The following is a 16,272-nucleotide window of genomic DNA, read 5'->3' as shown; positions in this document are numbered from 1 at the left end:
ACAAAACCTACATGTGGTATAGGCATATAGCTGGTACCTATATATGCTTCCAATCACATAGCCAAGACTCAAGCTCTCCTGTTAGGTTTGAAACAACAGCAAGAACATCTTTAAAACTTTAACTGAAAGAATTAAACCAGTATCTGTCTTGCCAGAAGGGAGGCACATGTGATACTTTATAAATATGTAAATCAGGGTCCTCACGTTGCAGTATTTTAAATCCTTCTTCCCTTTTTGTACTGCTTGGATTTCAGGTATCCGCGTACGTTGAATTTTGTCATGTTATTGCCCCATCATTCAGTCTCATAAAGTCATGGCACAGCTCTTCTGACAGCCCACGTCCTTGCTAGCCTGTCTAACTTGGCATCGTCAGCAAAGTTGCTGGTTTCGCTCTTCCCCCTCTTTTTTCACAGGGTTACATTTAGGGATGTAATGGGTAGCCCTGGTCCTAGCACTGGTCCCTGCAGAACTGTACTGGCAACTTTCCGCCATTGCAGGAGTTAACTATTAACTCATACTCCCCTCCCCCATTTCCTATCTGTTAATTATTTATCAGACTTTACTATTAAGTCATTCTTTTAGCCTTAAGGCTTCTCTTAAGGCTTAAGGTTTCTTTTAAAAGCCTTTAGGGGACTTGGTGAGAAGCCTTTTGGAAATCCTGTAAACTGTATGAACTAGATCTTCTTTGCTTACTGATCCCTTTAAAGTGACACCAACAGACTCAAAAAGTTTTACAAAGCTTTTTCCAGATAAAGTAAACAAAATGAAAGTTTGCAGTGCATTTAAAAAGATCTGTGTAACATGAGACAATGTCGTAGCAGGTGGTTACCAGTATGGTATGTATACCAAAAATCACTGTTCTTACAGGTGGGTCACCTATTCTATGTTAATTACTTCTAATAAAAGAGCCTATGTCTTAACTAAGGCTTTACCATCTGGATTAATTAATTTTGCAGGCTATGTAATAATAACTCTACTTAATAAATACACAGTTGGCAGACACTATGGAGTTGTTATTCTGTGGAGGCAATCTGTAAGTTTCTTATGGTAATGTGATGAACATTTCAAATATATATAAACTGCTTTGGTACCCAAAATAATGCAAATATATACAGGACCACTTAACTAAACATATGAATTATTTATTTTCCAGTGTCTTTAATTCTATGTGTATTGTGATCTACCCAATACGATGCTCATGATTTTTTTCCTCAGCTCAGGTTGCTTTTATCCATGATGTTGGGAAACTACCACTGAAAAGATGTTTTGGGAGTTAAAGTTGACATGTACTTTCTCTAAGAACACTTTCTTTCTTAATAACTTAATGAAAAAAATCCTTTCATACAGAAACAACTTCAGTGTACATCTGTAATCTGAGATTTTCCCTCACTTGCAGCATTATAATTCTATATTTTGGCTCTTAAAACTTTTTTTCAGTTCCAATCTACCTAGAATTACGATGTTAGTAGCAACAATTTAAATACAATTTTGTTTTTAACCCTTGTTTAGCTTTCTCTTCCCTTGTATCAAATATTAGTTCTCTGACCTAGGCATACGTCTGTTTGTCCAGTGCACAATCTGGATAAAATCTTTGGTTTTGAAAACAAAAATATTTAGTGAGAATAAAATTGAACTGAAACAAGGGGTGTGGTGCGCTTTGCTCACTGTTTGTCATGACAGAAAACATTAATCTGGAACTCTGACAAAACGGTTGTATTTACATGTAGTGTTAGTGAGAGCTGTAATAAAAAAGCTAAAGTGGGAAATCATTAGTCTTTCCCTTGAAGCAGTTGTGTGCCTATGGAACCACAAAATATTTTAACAAGCACTTCTGAAATTAGATAGCACCACAGATTTTTATTTTGTGTAATTTTTGCCTATCAGACTGCTTAGGGAACAACTTTTTTTAGAATAAAGTTTTTCATAAAACTACAGCCACTGAAGGGCTTCTGTCATAGATGTCAGAATGCTGAAAAAATACTAATTTTTTTTCAGTTGTGAGGCTGTAGTGCTCTACCTACAGACTGTATAGTGCTAATGGGGTAACACAGCATGGCATGGTATACTGTGAAATTAGTGAGCCTTCTGAACCATTTGTACCAGCAGACCCTCGGTTACATTTCCATAACCTTGATATCGCTGAAATTGAAAAAGAGACTTAATTGTGATGCTCTTTTCTAATAAAGGATTGTGATCACAGTTAGCTGAAACGAGACTAACTTTTCTCAGCCAAGTGAAAGAGGTTGCCAGGGCATCTGACAAAGTATTTCCTATTTATCACTGTACTATTGCCATCTGACTTTAGCTATGAAATACCAGCCTACAAGATTAAGTCTGTATTACCCAAGAACCACCCTGTTCCCCAATAGATGTATTAAACGCTGTTTTGGTCGCTAGTCAGGAAGAAAGGAAGGCAGCCCAAACAGGTGTGTTTCTTTGCAATCTCCCTAGTTTAAGCCAAAATGTTTATAACTTTACCAATTAATCGTAGACTTCCTTACACCATTAATTTTGCCCACAGCACACATTTAAATACTGGTAAACCTTTTGTCTCTGCATTAGTAAGTTGGGTGTGTACTATTTCAAGCTTTAGCTGACAGTAACTTCCACATATGCTGTGGGTTCTCATGTAAATTATGTAGTGTTGAGTTCTGGGTGCAAATACCTATAATTGAAAGACGTGCACAGGGCCATAATATGTAATACTGACGGTAGTGATGCAAGAAAAGAATGCGTATAGCTTGAATTAATGGTGGTGAATAGAGGTTATTACTGCCAGAATATTTGAAAGCTGCTGAGCATTGGTGAAGGGGAGAGACTTGTGCAGTGTGTGGGCAGCCCTTCACACTGCTGTTTCTGTGCCGAGAGAGCAGGAAACATTTTTTTCCACTGTAACTTACCCTTGGTATGACAATTTTACAGGTTAAAGTTTGAAATTATTCATAAAGTTATTCATAAAAACCCTGGCATGCCAGAATTAAATGTTAGTTACGAGGGGGACCCTGATGATGTGAATGCTCTGGAGATGGCTGTACAGATGGAGAAATGCAGAAGGAACGAGAACGAATGGGATGGATTCCTTTTTATTTCCAGCCAATGCAGTGGAAACGAACCTGTGTCAGCCTCTGTCTGGTGCCGCTCAAGCAACCATGGAGGAAGATGGATTAAAAAATAGGGGAGTAGGATAGTGACTGAATATAGCAAAACATCAACCACTAACTCACCAGAATAGACTAATATGCTACAAAAACCTTTGCTAAAGAGGGCATAGTCTGCACAAAAGTACTCTTTTAGCTACGTAGGTGGGCTGGAAGGCTGGGTCGGCACCAAGACAAGTTTCCTCAGCTTCCCCTCAGCTTTGCAGGATCAGACCTGAGCTGAATACTAAATCACAAGCCATCCCCTGCCTGTTCTGAGCCATGGGAGTTATCCAGATCTATAAAAAGAGGCAACAATAAATTAAGACTAATACGAGTTAGAAAGGAATTGTAGGTAGTTAGTGTCACTCTTTATTTTTATATTTAACACATTTTTATTTACTTTGCATTTGTACAGCATGTTTCTGGAGTCTACATTTCACAAGTTGTCAGTATTGGAAGGTTTTACTAAAATTTATACCTTCAAAGAAAAAAAAAAATGCTGTTTGTAAGTTTGAACCTTTGGGAAGAAGAGACTGTAGTGTACATGTAAAAAGTTTTATATCCCATGTTGACGATTTAAATAAAACTCCTGGGGTATTAATGCTGTTTCGTACTCTGACGCAGATATTTTACGTGAACACAAAGTATAGATATAAAATAGAAATAAAGTAGAAATAAAATAGAAATTAATATAAATAAAATAGAAATAATTAATAGGAATAAAATATTTAAAAATACAAATGGAATACAAGTTGTATGGTGGATTATTTTGGACTCAACACTTCCTTAGTTTATCGGTGGGGAAATTTAAGACTGGAAGCCTTCAGCCGAGGTCCTCCCGCCCTTTGCATGCTGCAGGAGCTGATGGTGCAGCGTCCCGGTTTTCTCCTTGAACCGGCGACAAGGGGCACGGCACAAGCGGCCGCCCCGTGTCCGCACCTGCTGTCCGACCCTTCGGGGTTTCCCTCTCACCGGGCCGGTCCCTCCCGACACGGCGGGGCCCACGCTGCGACCCCCCGCAAGCGGCCGCCTCCCCCGGCGCGGCCCGTCCGCCCCCGCCGGCTCTGGCCGCCCGGAAGCAGCCGCCCCCCGCGGCCGCCGCAGGTGAGGCTGCTCGGGCGGGGCGGCGCAGGTGCAGGCGCCGAGGGTGGCTGGCCCGGGATCGGAGCGGAGCGCCGGGTGTTCCCGGGCCGGGCAGCCCCTTTCCCGCCCCACGAACTCGCCGGCAGGATCGTCCCTTTTCCTGCCGCCCTTTGGACTCGGCTTCCTGCCGTCGGCGGGGGGTGAGAGGCGGCCGAGCTGGGCCGGGGAGCGCCCTGAGGCCGGGCCGAGCGCCAGCCATGTCGCGGAGCGCCGGCTCGGAGGGCGGGCGGCCCCGCGGGGTCAGTGCCGGCTCCGCGCTCGCCCGGGACGCGGAGCCGGGGGCCGCTGACCCCTCGCCGCCCCCGCTCCCCCTGCAGCCCCCCTTCGGCCCCGGCTCCTACCCCGGGGAGGGCCGCCCGGCCGAGCTTAAGCCGGTCCGGCGGTTCATCCCGGACTCGTGGAAGAACTTCTTCAAAGGGAGGCGCCGCAACGGCTCCAGCTGGGACAGCACGGCCTCCGACATCAGGTACATCTCCGACGGGGTCGAGTGCTCGCCGCCCTCCTCCCCGGCCCCTCGGCAGCCCCAGCCCCGCTCCGTGCCCGGCTCCTACAAGGATCCATACGGAGGGTCGGGCGGGAGCTACAACTCGCGGAAGGAGGCCGAAGCCATGCTGCCGGAGGACCCCTTTGGGTCGCTGGAGCACCGGGCAGCCACCGGCCAGACGTACAGCGAGCGTGTGGAGGCCTACAACCAGCGGTACGCCTACATGAAGTCCTGGGCCGGGTTGCTGAGGATCCTCTGCGTGGTGGAGCTGCTGCTGGGCGCTGCCGTCTTCGCCTGCGTCACGGCCTACGTCCACAAGGACAACGAGTGGTACAACATGTTTGGGTACTCGCAGCCCTACGGCTACGGGGCCGGTGGCGCCTATGGTGGCTACTCCTACAGCGGGCCCAAAACACCTTTCATCCTGGTGGTGGCGGGAATGGCGTGGATCGTCACAATAGTGCTGCTGGTGCTGGGCATGTCGATGTACTACCGGACCATCCTCCTCGACTCCAACTGGTGGCCCCTGACTGAGTTCGGAATTAACGTGGCCTTGTTCTTTCTGTACATGTCGGCTGCCATAGTATACGTAAACGATACCAACCGAGGAGGGCTCTGCTACTACCAGCTGTTTAAGACACCGATAAATGCATCTTTTTGCCGTGTAGAGGGAGGTCAGACAGCAGCAATCATCTTCTTGTTTGTCACGGTGATCATCTATCTAATTAGCGCAGTGGTTTCTCTAAAGTTATGGAGGCATGAAGGAGCCAGGAGGCACCGGGAATTAATGGAGCAGGAGGTAAGTCGCTAGTTATCACTTGGTTATCTACTGGGTATGGAGTGATGGGGAGCAGCTGGTGATGGGGCGTAGCCAGCAGCTCAAGGGAGGTGATCCTGCCCCTTTACTCTGCTCTGGTGAGACCCTACCTGGAGTACTGTGTCCAGCTCTGGAGCCCCCTGCACAGGAAATACATGGACCTGTTGGAGCAGGCCCAGAGGAGGGCCTCGAAGATGATCAGAGGCTGGAGCACCTCTCCTAGGAGGACAGGCTGAGAGAGTTGGGGTTGTTCAGCCTGGAGAAGAGAAGGCTCTGGGGAGACATTATGTCAGCCTTCCACTACTTAAAGAGGGCCTCCAGGAAAGATGGGGACAAACTTTTTAGTAGGGTCTGTAGCGATAGGACAAGGGTAATGGCTTTAAACTAAAAGAGGACAGATTTCAAGTAGATATAAGGAAGAAATTTTTTATGATGAAGGGTGTCAAACAGTGGCACAGGTTGCCCAAAGAGGTGGTAGGTGCCCCATCCCTGGAAACGCTCTGAACAACCTGATCTAGTTGAAGATGTCCCTGCTCGTTGCAGGGGGGTTGGACTAGATGGCCTTTAAAGGTCCCTTCCAACCCAGCACATTCTGTGATTCTATGAGCTATAAGATCTTTCCATGCTGTAGGTGAAGTTATATCAGGTGTCTTCTCCGCAGCCTTTGAGGGTGAACTTTCAGCAGTCTTAACAGTATTTGAGATCACCAAATAAAAGGCGTTTTTAGGATGTCTGATCCAAATTCTTGGATTTTTTTTTTTTTTTTTTTAAATTCACTTCAATAAGGAGCTGGCTCTGTTCCGTTTGTAATGCTCAGCTCTCTTCCTGCGTCAGCTGATGAACTACTTCCCGGTGTGTATTTTCCAAACAAAGGAAGAAATGAACAATGTGCTTGTTCAGCTGTTCAGCAGGGTTAGGCTTAAAGCCACCTAGCATTTATTTGAAGACTGTGCTTTCAGCACATTAAGTGCTAGCGTAAATGACCATAAGAACATGAAATACTTATTTTTACTTTCTAGGCAAAACTCCGAGCTAGTTCCTTATATCTTTTCAGCTTTCCTTACAAGAGTTACCAGAAAATAATAGTAGTAACAGAATTGGCTAGATTTTGGTGTCTCAAATTTCAATCAGCTTAATCTTTTTCACATCAAGTATTTTGCCTTGCTGCTGGCCATGGCCTTACTGAAAGCATTCAGTACTCGCCTGGTTAATAATAAAGTGTAATGGTAGAGACTTACCACTGTCAACTACAGAATTCAAAGTCGTTTGTGTAAAACTTCCTTCACATGCAAACACCACCAAAAACCCCTTTAGAAATTAATAAAACTTAACATAGCATAAAAAGTAATGAATATGAAGCCTACATAAGCCTAAGGAGGAGTCAGCATTTAAGTGATTTTAGTAGGAGAGAGCGAGTTTCAAGTGGCATTTCCTCTGCTCTGTGACTGCAGTCTGATTTGCAGCATTTTCATTTAACACTGGTTTCCATTCCACCCTGTTCTGTAAAACTGAGACTCCCCTTTTCAAAAGTACATTGCAGCTCTTTGAGAAAACCTTTTAGCCAACATTTGGTATGCCCCACAAGAACAAGGTGACTGCTGGAATTATACACAAGGTGTTTCAGTCACTCTTCCCTGTTACTATCCATGTTCTGTTATTCCAGTTAGTATTTCTAAAGGCAATACTTCCATAATATAGGTTAGGCTCTGGAGAGTGCTGTGCAACACAGCTGCTGGTTGAGCTACTGGTTAGTGCACTAACGTGTTTTAGGCAAGGAATTAGGCAGCAGAGTGCCAGTGAGTCAATATGGGCTGGAATGTCAAATAATGAAGGAGGCTGGGAAGTGGATGGAGTATTTCCTGCAAGCTGTTCCTTACAGCTATGCTCTGGGAGATCCTGTTGTTATTCTGGGTTTAGTTGGTTGTTTTCATTCCACCGTTCTTAAATGGTCTTTAAATCAAGTGATCTGAAAATATTCCTTATGCTAAATGTCTTCATACCTAAATATAAATGTAATTCTCTGTACAGCATGATTTTGAAAAAGTTTAGATTTTAAAAGTCTACTGAAAATAAAACTTACTGTTCTTTATGTTTTTTAATAGATGAAAACACAGTCTTCTTTTCCAGAAAAGAAGGTAGGAAATAGGAATTTATTTTTCTGTTTACCTGTATTTCCAAATGGTTGTTCTTTTTCTTGTGACTATTTTGATTGACCTATCTATTTGTTAACTTATTTGGCTTGGAAGAGATTAGGTTTAATTCTGTACTGTAGTCTGGACAACGTTCTCCTACCTAGAAGATTCAGAAGAAGCTTGTAAAGAAGTTACTGCTAGCTAGGCTAGGTTATAAAATTTACTGTAAAAAGTAAATCTGATGACTGCCTCCGTATGTGCTCTTAGCCTCTTTAATGAAGTGACGAGTTGTGTAGCATTTATCACAGAGTTGGGCAGACATAGTGAGAACAGCAGGTCATCTGATGCATTGTAGGTTTTAGGGACTCTTTCCTCCTGGCTGGCTGCTTAATTTGCAGGAGAGCCAGTGGAAGCACAGTGGTCGGTGCTCTGTGAGTTGAGGCCGTTCCTGTGTCTCTGCAACTGCTCCAAAGACCTCCCCTTACCAGTTTTGAAGTATCAGCAAATCACAAAGATGCGGTTGCATACTGTATATGCAAAGACTGTACAGGATCTTAACAGATGTTGATGATTCTTAGGTAATTTATGGTGTATTTATTTAGGTCTTAAAGCTCTCCTGTTAGCTACTGTGAATTTCCTACCACTGTTTTCTCTGTTGCTTCAGTACTGGATCAGGATGTTTTTTTATGTGCTCCAAAAAGACTCCACGTGCTTTAGCTTCCAGATCAGGTGATAAATAGTGCAATAGGAGACAAGGGGAGAAGGGAACCTGTCCATTCACAAATTAGATGGAATTCCAAGGAAACTTCCTTAAATTATTTTTTTAAGACATACAAAACAGCTCTTTCCAAGCCCCAAGAAGTATTTATTGTCACTGGTATCACTGTTAGGAGAAACTGAAGATGGATACTGTGTGCAAAACATCACTGTAACTCTTTACTAATTTTCTAATTACAATAAGGGTTGTAAGAAATATCTATGATTTGCTCCTACTGCTGCTGAATCCTGCTATCTCTGTCTTCAAATTATTTGAGTGTTTTGTGGTTCATGTACGTTGCATTTGAAGTAAAACTGACTTCATTAAGAACTTCTGTGTTTTTCTTTTAAAACAGTATGAAAGTGGTGACAGACCAAGAGAAGAGGTCACTTACAGGCAACTTAAATCAGTGGAAAGAAAACCAGAACTACTTAATGGTCATATACCTGCAGGCCACATTCCTAAACCTATAGTGATGCCAGACTACTTAGCGTAAGTTACTTGTGTTTGATGAACAAACTTAAAGGAGAATACTTTTCACTCAGCATTTCTCATGTATACACTCAGTTTCTCTGCCATGCTTGTGCTATGAGAACTCATAATTCTTTATTAAGTTAATGTTAAAAATAGAGGGGATAGGGGGCTGGTACGAATGGCATAGAACCGGTAATATAAATAAAGAATCTTAAATTTAAAAAACCTACCCAAACCTCAAATGTTAAAGCAGAATGTTTTAATCTAGCAAGTACAATAACTGCCAAAGGAACAGCAGACCACCTCGCAGACAATTTAATAAAAAATAAAATACATGGGAAATTACTTGTATTTTTAGTCCCTGAAATTTCTCAACTCCTGTACTTTCTAAACACTAAATCTATAACATGCTCCCTTTTAAAGGGTAAGCCTTTCCATGGTCAAAAATGAGATCATAAATTAATTTTTATACTATTTCCATAGGCTAGGCACAAACTGAAACACAGGAGGTTCCACCTGAATAGTAGGAAAATCTTTTTCACAGTGACGGTTAGCACAGAGAGATGATGGTGTCTCCATCCTTGGAGATATTCAAAAGCTGTCTGGACACAGTCCTGGGCAACCAGCTCTAGGTGGCCCTGCTTGAGCAGGGGTGGTGGTCCATATGACCTCCAGAGGTCCCTTCCAAACTCAACCATTCTGTCATAGAATTAGTCTATGATTTCAATGCTTTACATACTTGCAAACTTCAGCAGGTTATGAGATTAGCAAACAATACAGAAACACTATCAAGGTGAAGGTTCCATGTGTTTGTTGAAGTCCTATCTCTAAAACTAGTCCTTGAAAACTTTTTTTTTTTTTTTTAAGGAAATACCCAGCAATTCAAACAAATGAAATGCGAGACCGGTATAAAGCAGTATTTAATGATCAGTTTGCTGAGTACAAAGAACTGTCTGTGGAAGTTCATGCTGTATTAAAAAAGTTTGATGAGCTGGATGCATTGATGAGACAGCTTCCTCACCATCCTGAAAGCATATATGTAAGTACCTGTGAAATAGCCTCAAGGAAAACAAGTGTGGTATTAGGCAGTCTCTGACTGTCTTTAGCTGGGGCACAAGTCTTGTAATGCTTGCACTGACTTGGTGCGAGAGAATGTTAACCCAAATATGTTATTTCTTGTTTGGTCATCGCTCAAGAATACCAAGTTGCAATTAAGTTGTAGACATGTTTTGTTTGTGTGTTTGTTTTTCATGCTAGTAGCTTTCAAATTTGAGTGAGTTACAGTTAAAGTACTTTCACTATTTCTCAAGTACAAGATTTAGAACTAAAATGTTAGAACTATAATTAATTGATCAAATGAGAATTTTACTTCTGACGAGTGTTTTGTAGAATTTACATGAAGATATGGAGCACATTTAAAGTTTTTAAAATGTGTGGTCTTTCTCATTAGGAACAGGAAAGAATATCAAAAGTTCTGCAAGAATACAAGAAGAAGAAAAATGTGAGTGTTTTCAGCTTTACATTGCTAATGAATCTAATGAATAGCAGAGAGAGTATAAAGAGCCAACATGTCTGAGGCTAGGTGCAATTCGCTAGCTCAGGCTATCTGTAGCTACTACAAGGCTTTGTATATTTGTCTTTTAAAAGTTTGGCAAAGTTAGGAAACAACCCATTCCACTCATGCCAACAACCTGTTTTGAGAATAATGATTCCCTTAGTCAGATGTGGGGAAAAAAACCCCAACAGCTAAGCACTTTCATTTCTGAGACTATGTCTCATCTCAGCATTCTGTATTCAGAAGACTGGTTATTTTGGGGGATCCAGTTCATTCATATTAACTGACTGACACAGTCAGTGCGTAAGTTAACATCAGAAAACATAGTCTTACCCTTGAAAAGATGTTTTATATTTTCTTTGTGGCATGAAACTTGACATGGCATGAAACAGACTCACAAAAGTAATTTTCAGTGTAATCTAGCAGGTTTCACTTTGTCATTTTCAATGCAGGCAGTAAATTTGTACCTGTGTTCTATTAAAAACAATACGTAAAAACCGTGCAACTCTCATGTAGTTCAGCCAGGCCAAGTGCAAGGTCCTGGACCTGGGTCACAGCAATCCCAAGCATAAATACAAGTTGTGCAGAGAATGGATTGAGAGCAGCCCTGAGGCGAAGGACTTGGGGGTGTTGGTGGATGAGAAGCTCAACATGAGCCGGCAGTGTGCACTCACAGCCCAGAAGGCCAGCTGCATCCTCGGCTGCATCAAAAGAAGTGTGGCCAGCAGGTCAAGGGAGGTCATTCTGCCCCTCTACTCTGCTCTGGGGAGACCCCACCTGGAGTACTGTGTCCAGCTCTGGAGTTCCCAACATAAGAAAGACATGGACGTGTTGGAGCATATCCAGAGGACGGCCATGAAGATGAGAGGGCTGGAGCACCTCTGCTGTGAGGACAGGCTGAGAGAGTTGGGGTTGTTCAGCCTGGAGAAGAGAAGGCTCTGGGGAGACCTTGTAGCAACTTTCCAGTATCTGAAGGGGGGCTACAAGAAAGCTGGAGAGGGACTTTTTACAAGGGCATGTAGTAATAGGATGAAGGGTAATAGTTTTAAACTGAAAGGGGGTAGATTTAGATGAGATATTAGGAAGAAATTATTTACTGTGAGGGTGGTGAGGCCCTGGAACAGGTTGCCCAGAGAAGCTGTGGATGCCCCATCCCTGGAAGTGTTCTGGATGGGGCTTTGAGCAACTGGTCTAGTGGGAGGTGTCCCTGCCCAGGGCAGGGGGGTTGGAACTACATGATTTTTAAGGTCCCGTAAACCATTCTATGATTCATTACAAATACCTTTTTCTTTCCTTTTTTTTTTTTTTGTCATGGAATTCAAATTTTGTGTCCATGTTAGTTAAACTTGATTGCTTTTTTGGCAGAGGGGTTTATTAGATATACTACAACACACCTATAGAATCCAAATTATGTAGTAGGATGTCATTTATATTTGCAGTTTTCTGCTTAAACCTGCTCTGGTTTCTAAGTAACTACAGCATATGAAAGCAGAACCTCTTTTTCCAGCCTTTCATGAAGGAAAGGGAAGCAGGAAACAAGAAATTGTGATCAGGGAAAAAGAGTGTGATTGTGGAGAATATTTATATACTGTCCTTAATCAAAAATGTAATTGATAGTAGACTATTCTTGGAAGAGTCTGAAAGTGTAATATATTAATGTAAAGGTTGTTGTATTTTTGGCAGGATCCTGCATTTCTGGAGAAAAAGGAGCGTTGTGAATACCTGAAGAATAAGCTTTCTCACATAAAACAACGAATTCAGGACTATGATAAAGTTATGAATTGGAATGTAGAAACTTAGCTATGCCTTCACTTTGTGCATACTATTTTCTATTTTTTAAATTGAAATGCATATTTTAAACTATTTATTTACTCTCGGAACAGTACACCTATGGGGATTACTTAATCACTTTGTCACTTATTTAGGTGTACATTGCTGGTAGGTTTTGTATGCAGATCCAATTTTAAATCAATGTAATGAAGTTATCAGATGAGTTTAGAAAACCTGTGCTAACATTCTGCTTTTATTACGACAATGCACAGCCTGGCCTCTTAAAGATGCATACTTTGAAAATACTGTATTGGCAAACTTGCAGAGCCCACCAGAGAAAGTGGTTCTAAAGACTGCGTCAAAAGTTTGCACAGAAGTGCCATTAACAATTTCAGATTTCATTTATAGGTGCTATCTTAATGATATCAGAAAGAGTTGAACCGCTCTTTCTGGCTGGGGTTTGTTGGCATGCTTAATCGTATTGAGTAATTTTTGCAAATCAAAAATTAGTTTAGTAAGACTTCTTGTATTGTATTTCCAAATGCTCTGCTGTATGTCAGAAATTATCTGGAATTTCATCAAACAAGAGATACAAAATAACTTCCTATTTAAGCAACCATAGTAATGGGGGGCAGGAAGGGTTGTGTTGGGGTTTTGTTATTTGGGATTTTTTTTTTATTCCCCCTCTTTAGAGGTCATGCAACAAATTTATACGTGGCCTTTAAGGAATAGAGGTACAGGATGAGACTCATGTTATGTTCCATTAGTGTTGCAATAGGTCAGTATGCTCTGTATAATTTTTCTGAGTCATCTTAGTAGGAGTCCATGGGTTTAAAGGCAAAACACTTTACTTTTCATCAGCAAGTAACAGGTCGTTTTGTCTAGACAGCAGTTGTTTGCAAACTTGGCATTCAGAGAGTAAGCACAGCAAAATTAATTCTCACCCAAAGTATAAATTATTAGTATCCTTTATAAGGCCAGGTAAAATATTTTAATAGACATGCTTTCCAGAGCATATCGGTATACATTTTTATATTTTGTCATGGGGATAAGTTTGTATATGCAAATGTTTTCATAAGCCAGTAAGTTTTCTCTTTGTATCCTTTTTCACATCTTTGTTTACTTTTTTTTACCTACTAAAATTGTTAGAAGCATTGATAGTTTCCTTGTACAGTTTTCTACAACTGCAATTTGTTTGTTCTGAAATATATTTTAATTTGGAAAAAAAATCGCCACTGTAGCCATGTTATTCTATTGCTTATAAAGGCATTTTGTTCGAAAAAGGTGCTCTGATTAAGGTTATTTCAAATTTTTACAAGTGATCATTTTTTCTTTAAAAGAAAGTTTTTAACTTTTGCCATAACTGGAGGCAAGACATCAGGAAAGCTGTTTCCAGTTTAGAACAGTGATGGTAGTACTGTCTCTGTTCTTCAGTACTGGAAATGCATTAATATACCTCGCTCTGGCAGTTATATCCCATCTGATTTTTGAGCCCGTATCATTCACGCTGCAATCTTGATGTCTACAAACCCGCTTTCATATTTGTAAAGTTGACATTCCAATTTTATCAGCCACTTAACTCCAAGAGTTTTAGTGGATGAGGTAACACAAGACACCATGGGAACAATGAGAGAATTTGAAAACTTGGCACCTTTTCATTTGAAAGCCTTCACTCTCATCTACCTGGAAGGTGTCTCAATATTTTCTTTGGTCTGAAACCAGATGACAGTCAGTGCTATCTGTCTCTCTCTCTCTCTGGTTCAGGCTTCTATTCTTTTCAAAGAAGAGGAAACCTCTCTACCTTATAAAGGAGCTGGGCCAAGTGTTTTATACTTACTGTGCTGTATACTTGTTAAACTTTTCTTTGTAAGAGAGGCCCTTGTCCAAATGCCTGCAATCTGAACAACCTCTCACTGCACCCAGGTTTCTCATTTTTTCTTAGTGGGCGTTCTGGGCGTTGCATCTGTACCAGGAGAAGATTAATCCAACTGATTATTATATAAACTGATGTTTATAAGGTGCTAAAAAGAAGTTGACTTACTTCTTCTTTGGAAGACTCCCAGTCTGCACCTTTAAGAGGTCTTCCTCCCATAAAGACACTGAGACCCAACTCCAGGCTGCCTTTGACAGTGGTCTGAGTTTCAGTCTCTGAGAAACTGTCTCCCAGCCCCTCAGAGAGTGCCTGCATAGCCTCTCAGAACCATCCTGCTTCTCCTTTCCTGGCAAGTTTCCAACAAATGGGTCGGGAAAAGGGGACACCATGCCTGTGGCTGGAACAAGGAAATAAACCAAATGGAGACAGCTGTGTGTGGATTCCTCCACATTTCCCAGCAAGGTGCCACAGGTGTGGCTGAGGGGATTTTCCAAGAACTGGGGAGAGAAGATGGGTAGGAATACTACTGTCTGCCAGTCTTTTGGGTTTGAAATAGGATTAGTGCAATGCATGGCAGTGGGGCGTGCTGAGCATTGAGCCCCAGGAGAAGGCATTTACCTTTGCAGCTTAAGAAGTCCAGCAGGGCAACGTGTTGCCACCATTACAGTAAATTACTTGCTCAGTCCTGGATCCATTAAGGACCTCAACACTGCTCAACAGGCACTTTTGGTGCATACAACTGGTGAGCTGGTTTTGCTCTAACCTATCAATGGAGAACTGAAAAGGGACCTGTCAACAGTGCTCTGAACAGACCAAAGAAAAAATATTAGTCCAAGAAACATTTTTCTCTCTCAGATAAATTGAGATTAATGAAATAAGAATTAATGGCTGAGAGCTGAAGTCAGTCAAATGCAAAACAGAAATTAGGAGGAAATTCAGTGAGAATTAGTTACAATCTGAACTATCAGGGAAAGTGGTCTCTTGATATCCTTAAAGAATAGAAGGTATACTTCAGGCAAAACTAAAATTATTAGATGATTATCACCTCGGTCTCTCTAGGCAGTCTCTCTAGTTCAGCTCTCTGAATCTACCTTGTTGCGTGTATGTACAAAGAGTCTGCTGTGTGGTCTTACTCCTGTGACTGGGTTTTTGCAGAAAGTAGTCAACATTTGTTCCATTCTTACTAAGTAATGCTGCCCTACGTCAATGGGCATACAGCAGTCACTTTCAGTTACAGCCTTTCCTCAGACACTGAGTGCCTATAACGAGAACGTTGATCCTTCAGTCTTCCTATTAGAAAATGGCTGCCTGGCTCCACAGATCTACGAAGGGAAACGTCCAAGAGACTTACAGTTTCCAGGAATATAATAGTTTTCAAACTGGACTGGAATAAATCAATGAAAGAGCTTTTTTTTTTTTTTTGTCTTGATAAACAGCTGGATATCCTTGATCAAGACAACTGTGGCAACATCTGCATACTCTTTACTAATCGTACATTTTTGCAGGGCAGATAAAGCAGCGCCTAACAAATGTAACCACAAGTTTGTATTGCATAGTAGTGTGGACTAGCTTTCATGACAGCGTATCAACTAAAAATAATCATGGCAATGAAAAACCTAATTGATTTAAAATTGTAGAAGAAGACATCCAATATTTAGTTTATTAATCTCAAAATTGTGGTGGGATTTGAAGCATTTGGGCAATAATGATGTACAAAATGACTGTATATCCTGTGTTCTTGTCCAGCACTGAAATTCTTGGCCTTGTCAATAAAAAATATTCCTGTTCTGAAAGAAGTCTCATTTCTCTCTTCTATTAAAATTGTCAGCTTGCAGACATTTTTCCATTTTGACGTTTTATAAATTGGACTTTTTCTTATTTAAGAAAGGATGGCACATGGTCTAATGGGAGCAGATCAAACTACAGCTTTATATTCAGTTCCTAGAAGCACATCCTGACTTCTTAAAGAATTCCCTTTCTTCTATCTTCAGTATTTTTAATTACTTTCCTTCAAAATATCTTGGATTTTTCCCAGGTATGCTTTAATTGAAAACTAATTCATTTCTCCTCTTGCTGTGGTTCGAGGGAAAACAGAACTAATTTTCTTTTCAGTAATTTTACTTTGCA

General features: G+C 41.4%; 1 protein-coding gene across 1 annotated transcript; it reads left to right on the top strand.

Moving 5' to 3' along the window:
- The first annotated feature begins 4,231 nt into the window (after nt 1-4,231).
- On the top strand, nt 4,232-15,950 carry MARVELD2 (MARVEL domain containing 2). Its single transcript, XM_054186766.1, has 6 exons — nt 4,232-5,566; nt 7,687-7,719; nt 8,829-8,965; nt 9,815-9,986; nt 10,398-10,448; nt 12,186-15,950. Exons 1-6 carry the CDS (start codon nt 4,481-4,483, stop codon nt 12,300-12,302), a joined length of 1,596 nt encoding a protein of 531 aa, XP_054042741.1. The 5' UTR covers nt 4,232-4,480; the 3' UTR covers nt 12,303-15,950.
- Nucleotides 15,951-16,272: the final 322 nt, after the last annotated feature.

Source organism: Rissa tridactyla, chromosome Z (genome assembly GCF_028500815.1).
Source record: "Rissa tridactyla isolate bRisTri1 chromosome Z, bRisTri1.patW.cur.20221130, whole genome shotgun sequence".
Taxonomy (NCBI): domain Eukaryota; kingdom Metazoa; phylum Chordata; class Aves; order Charadriiformes; family Laridae; genus Rissa; species Rissa tridactyla.
Note: the sequence above shows the minus strand (reverse complement) of the source record. Positions and strands in the feature narration are given on the sequence as shown.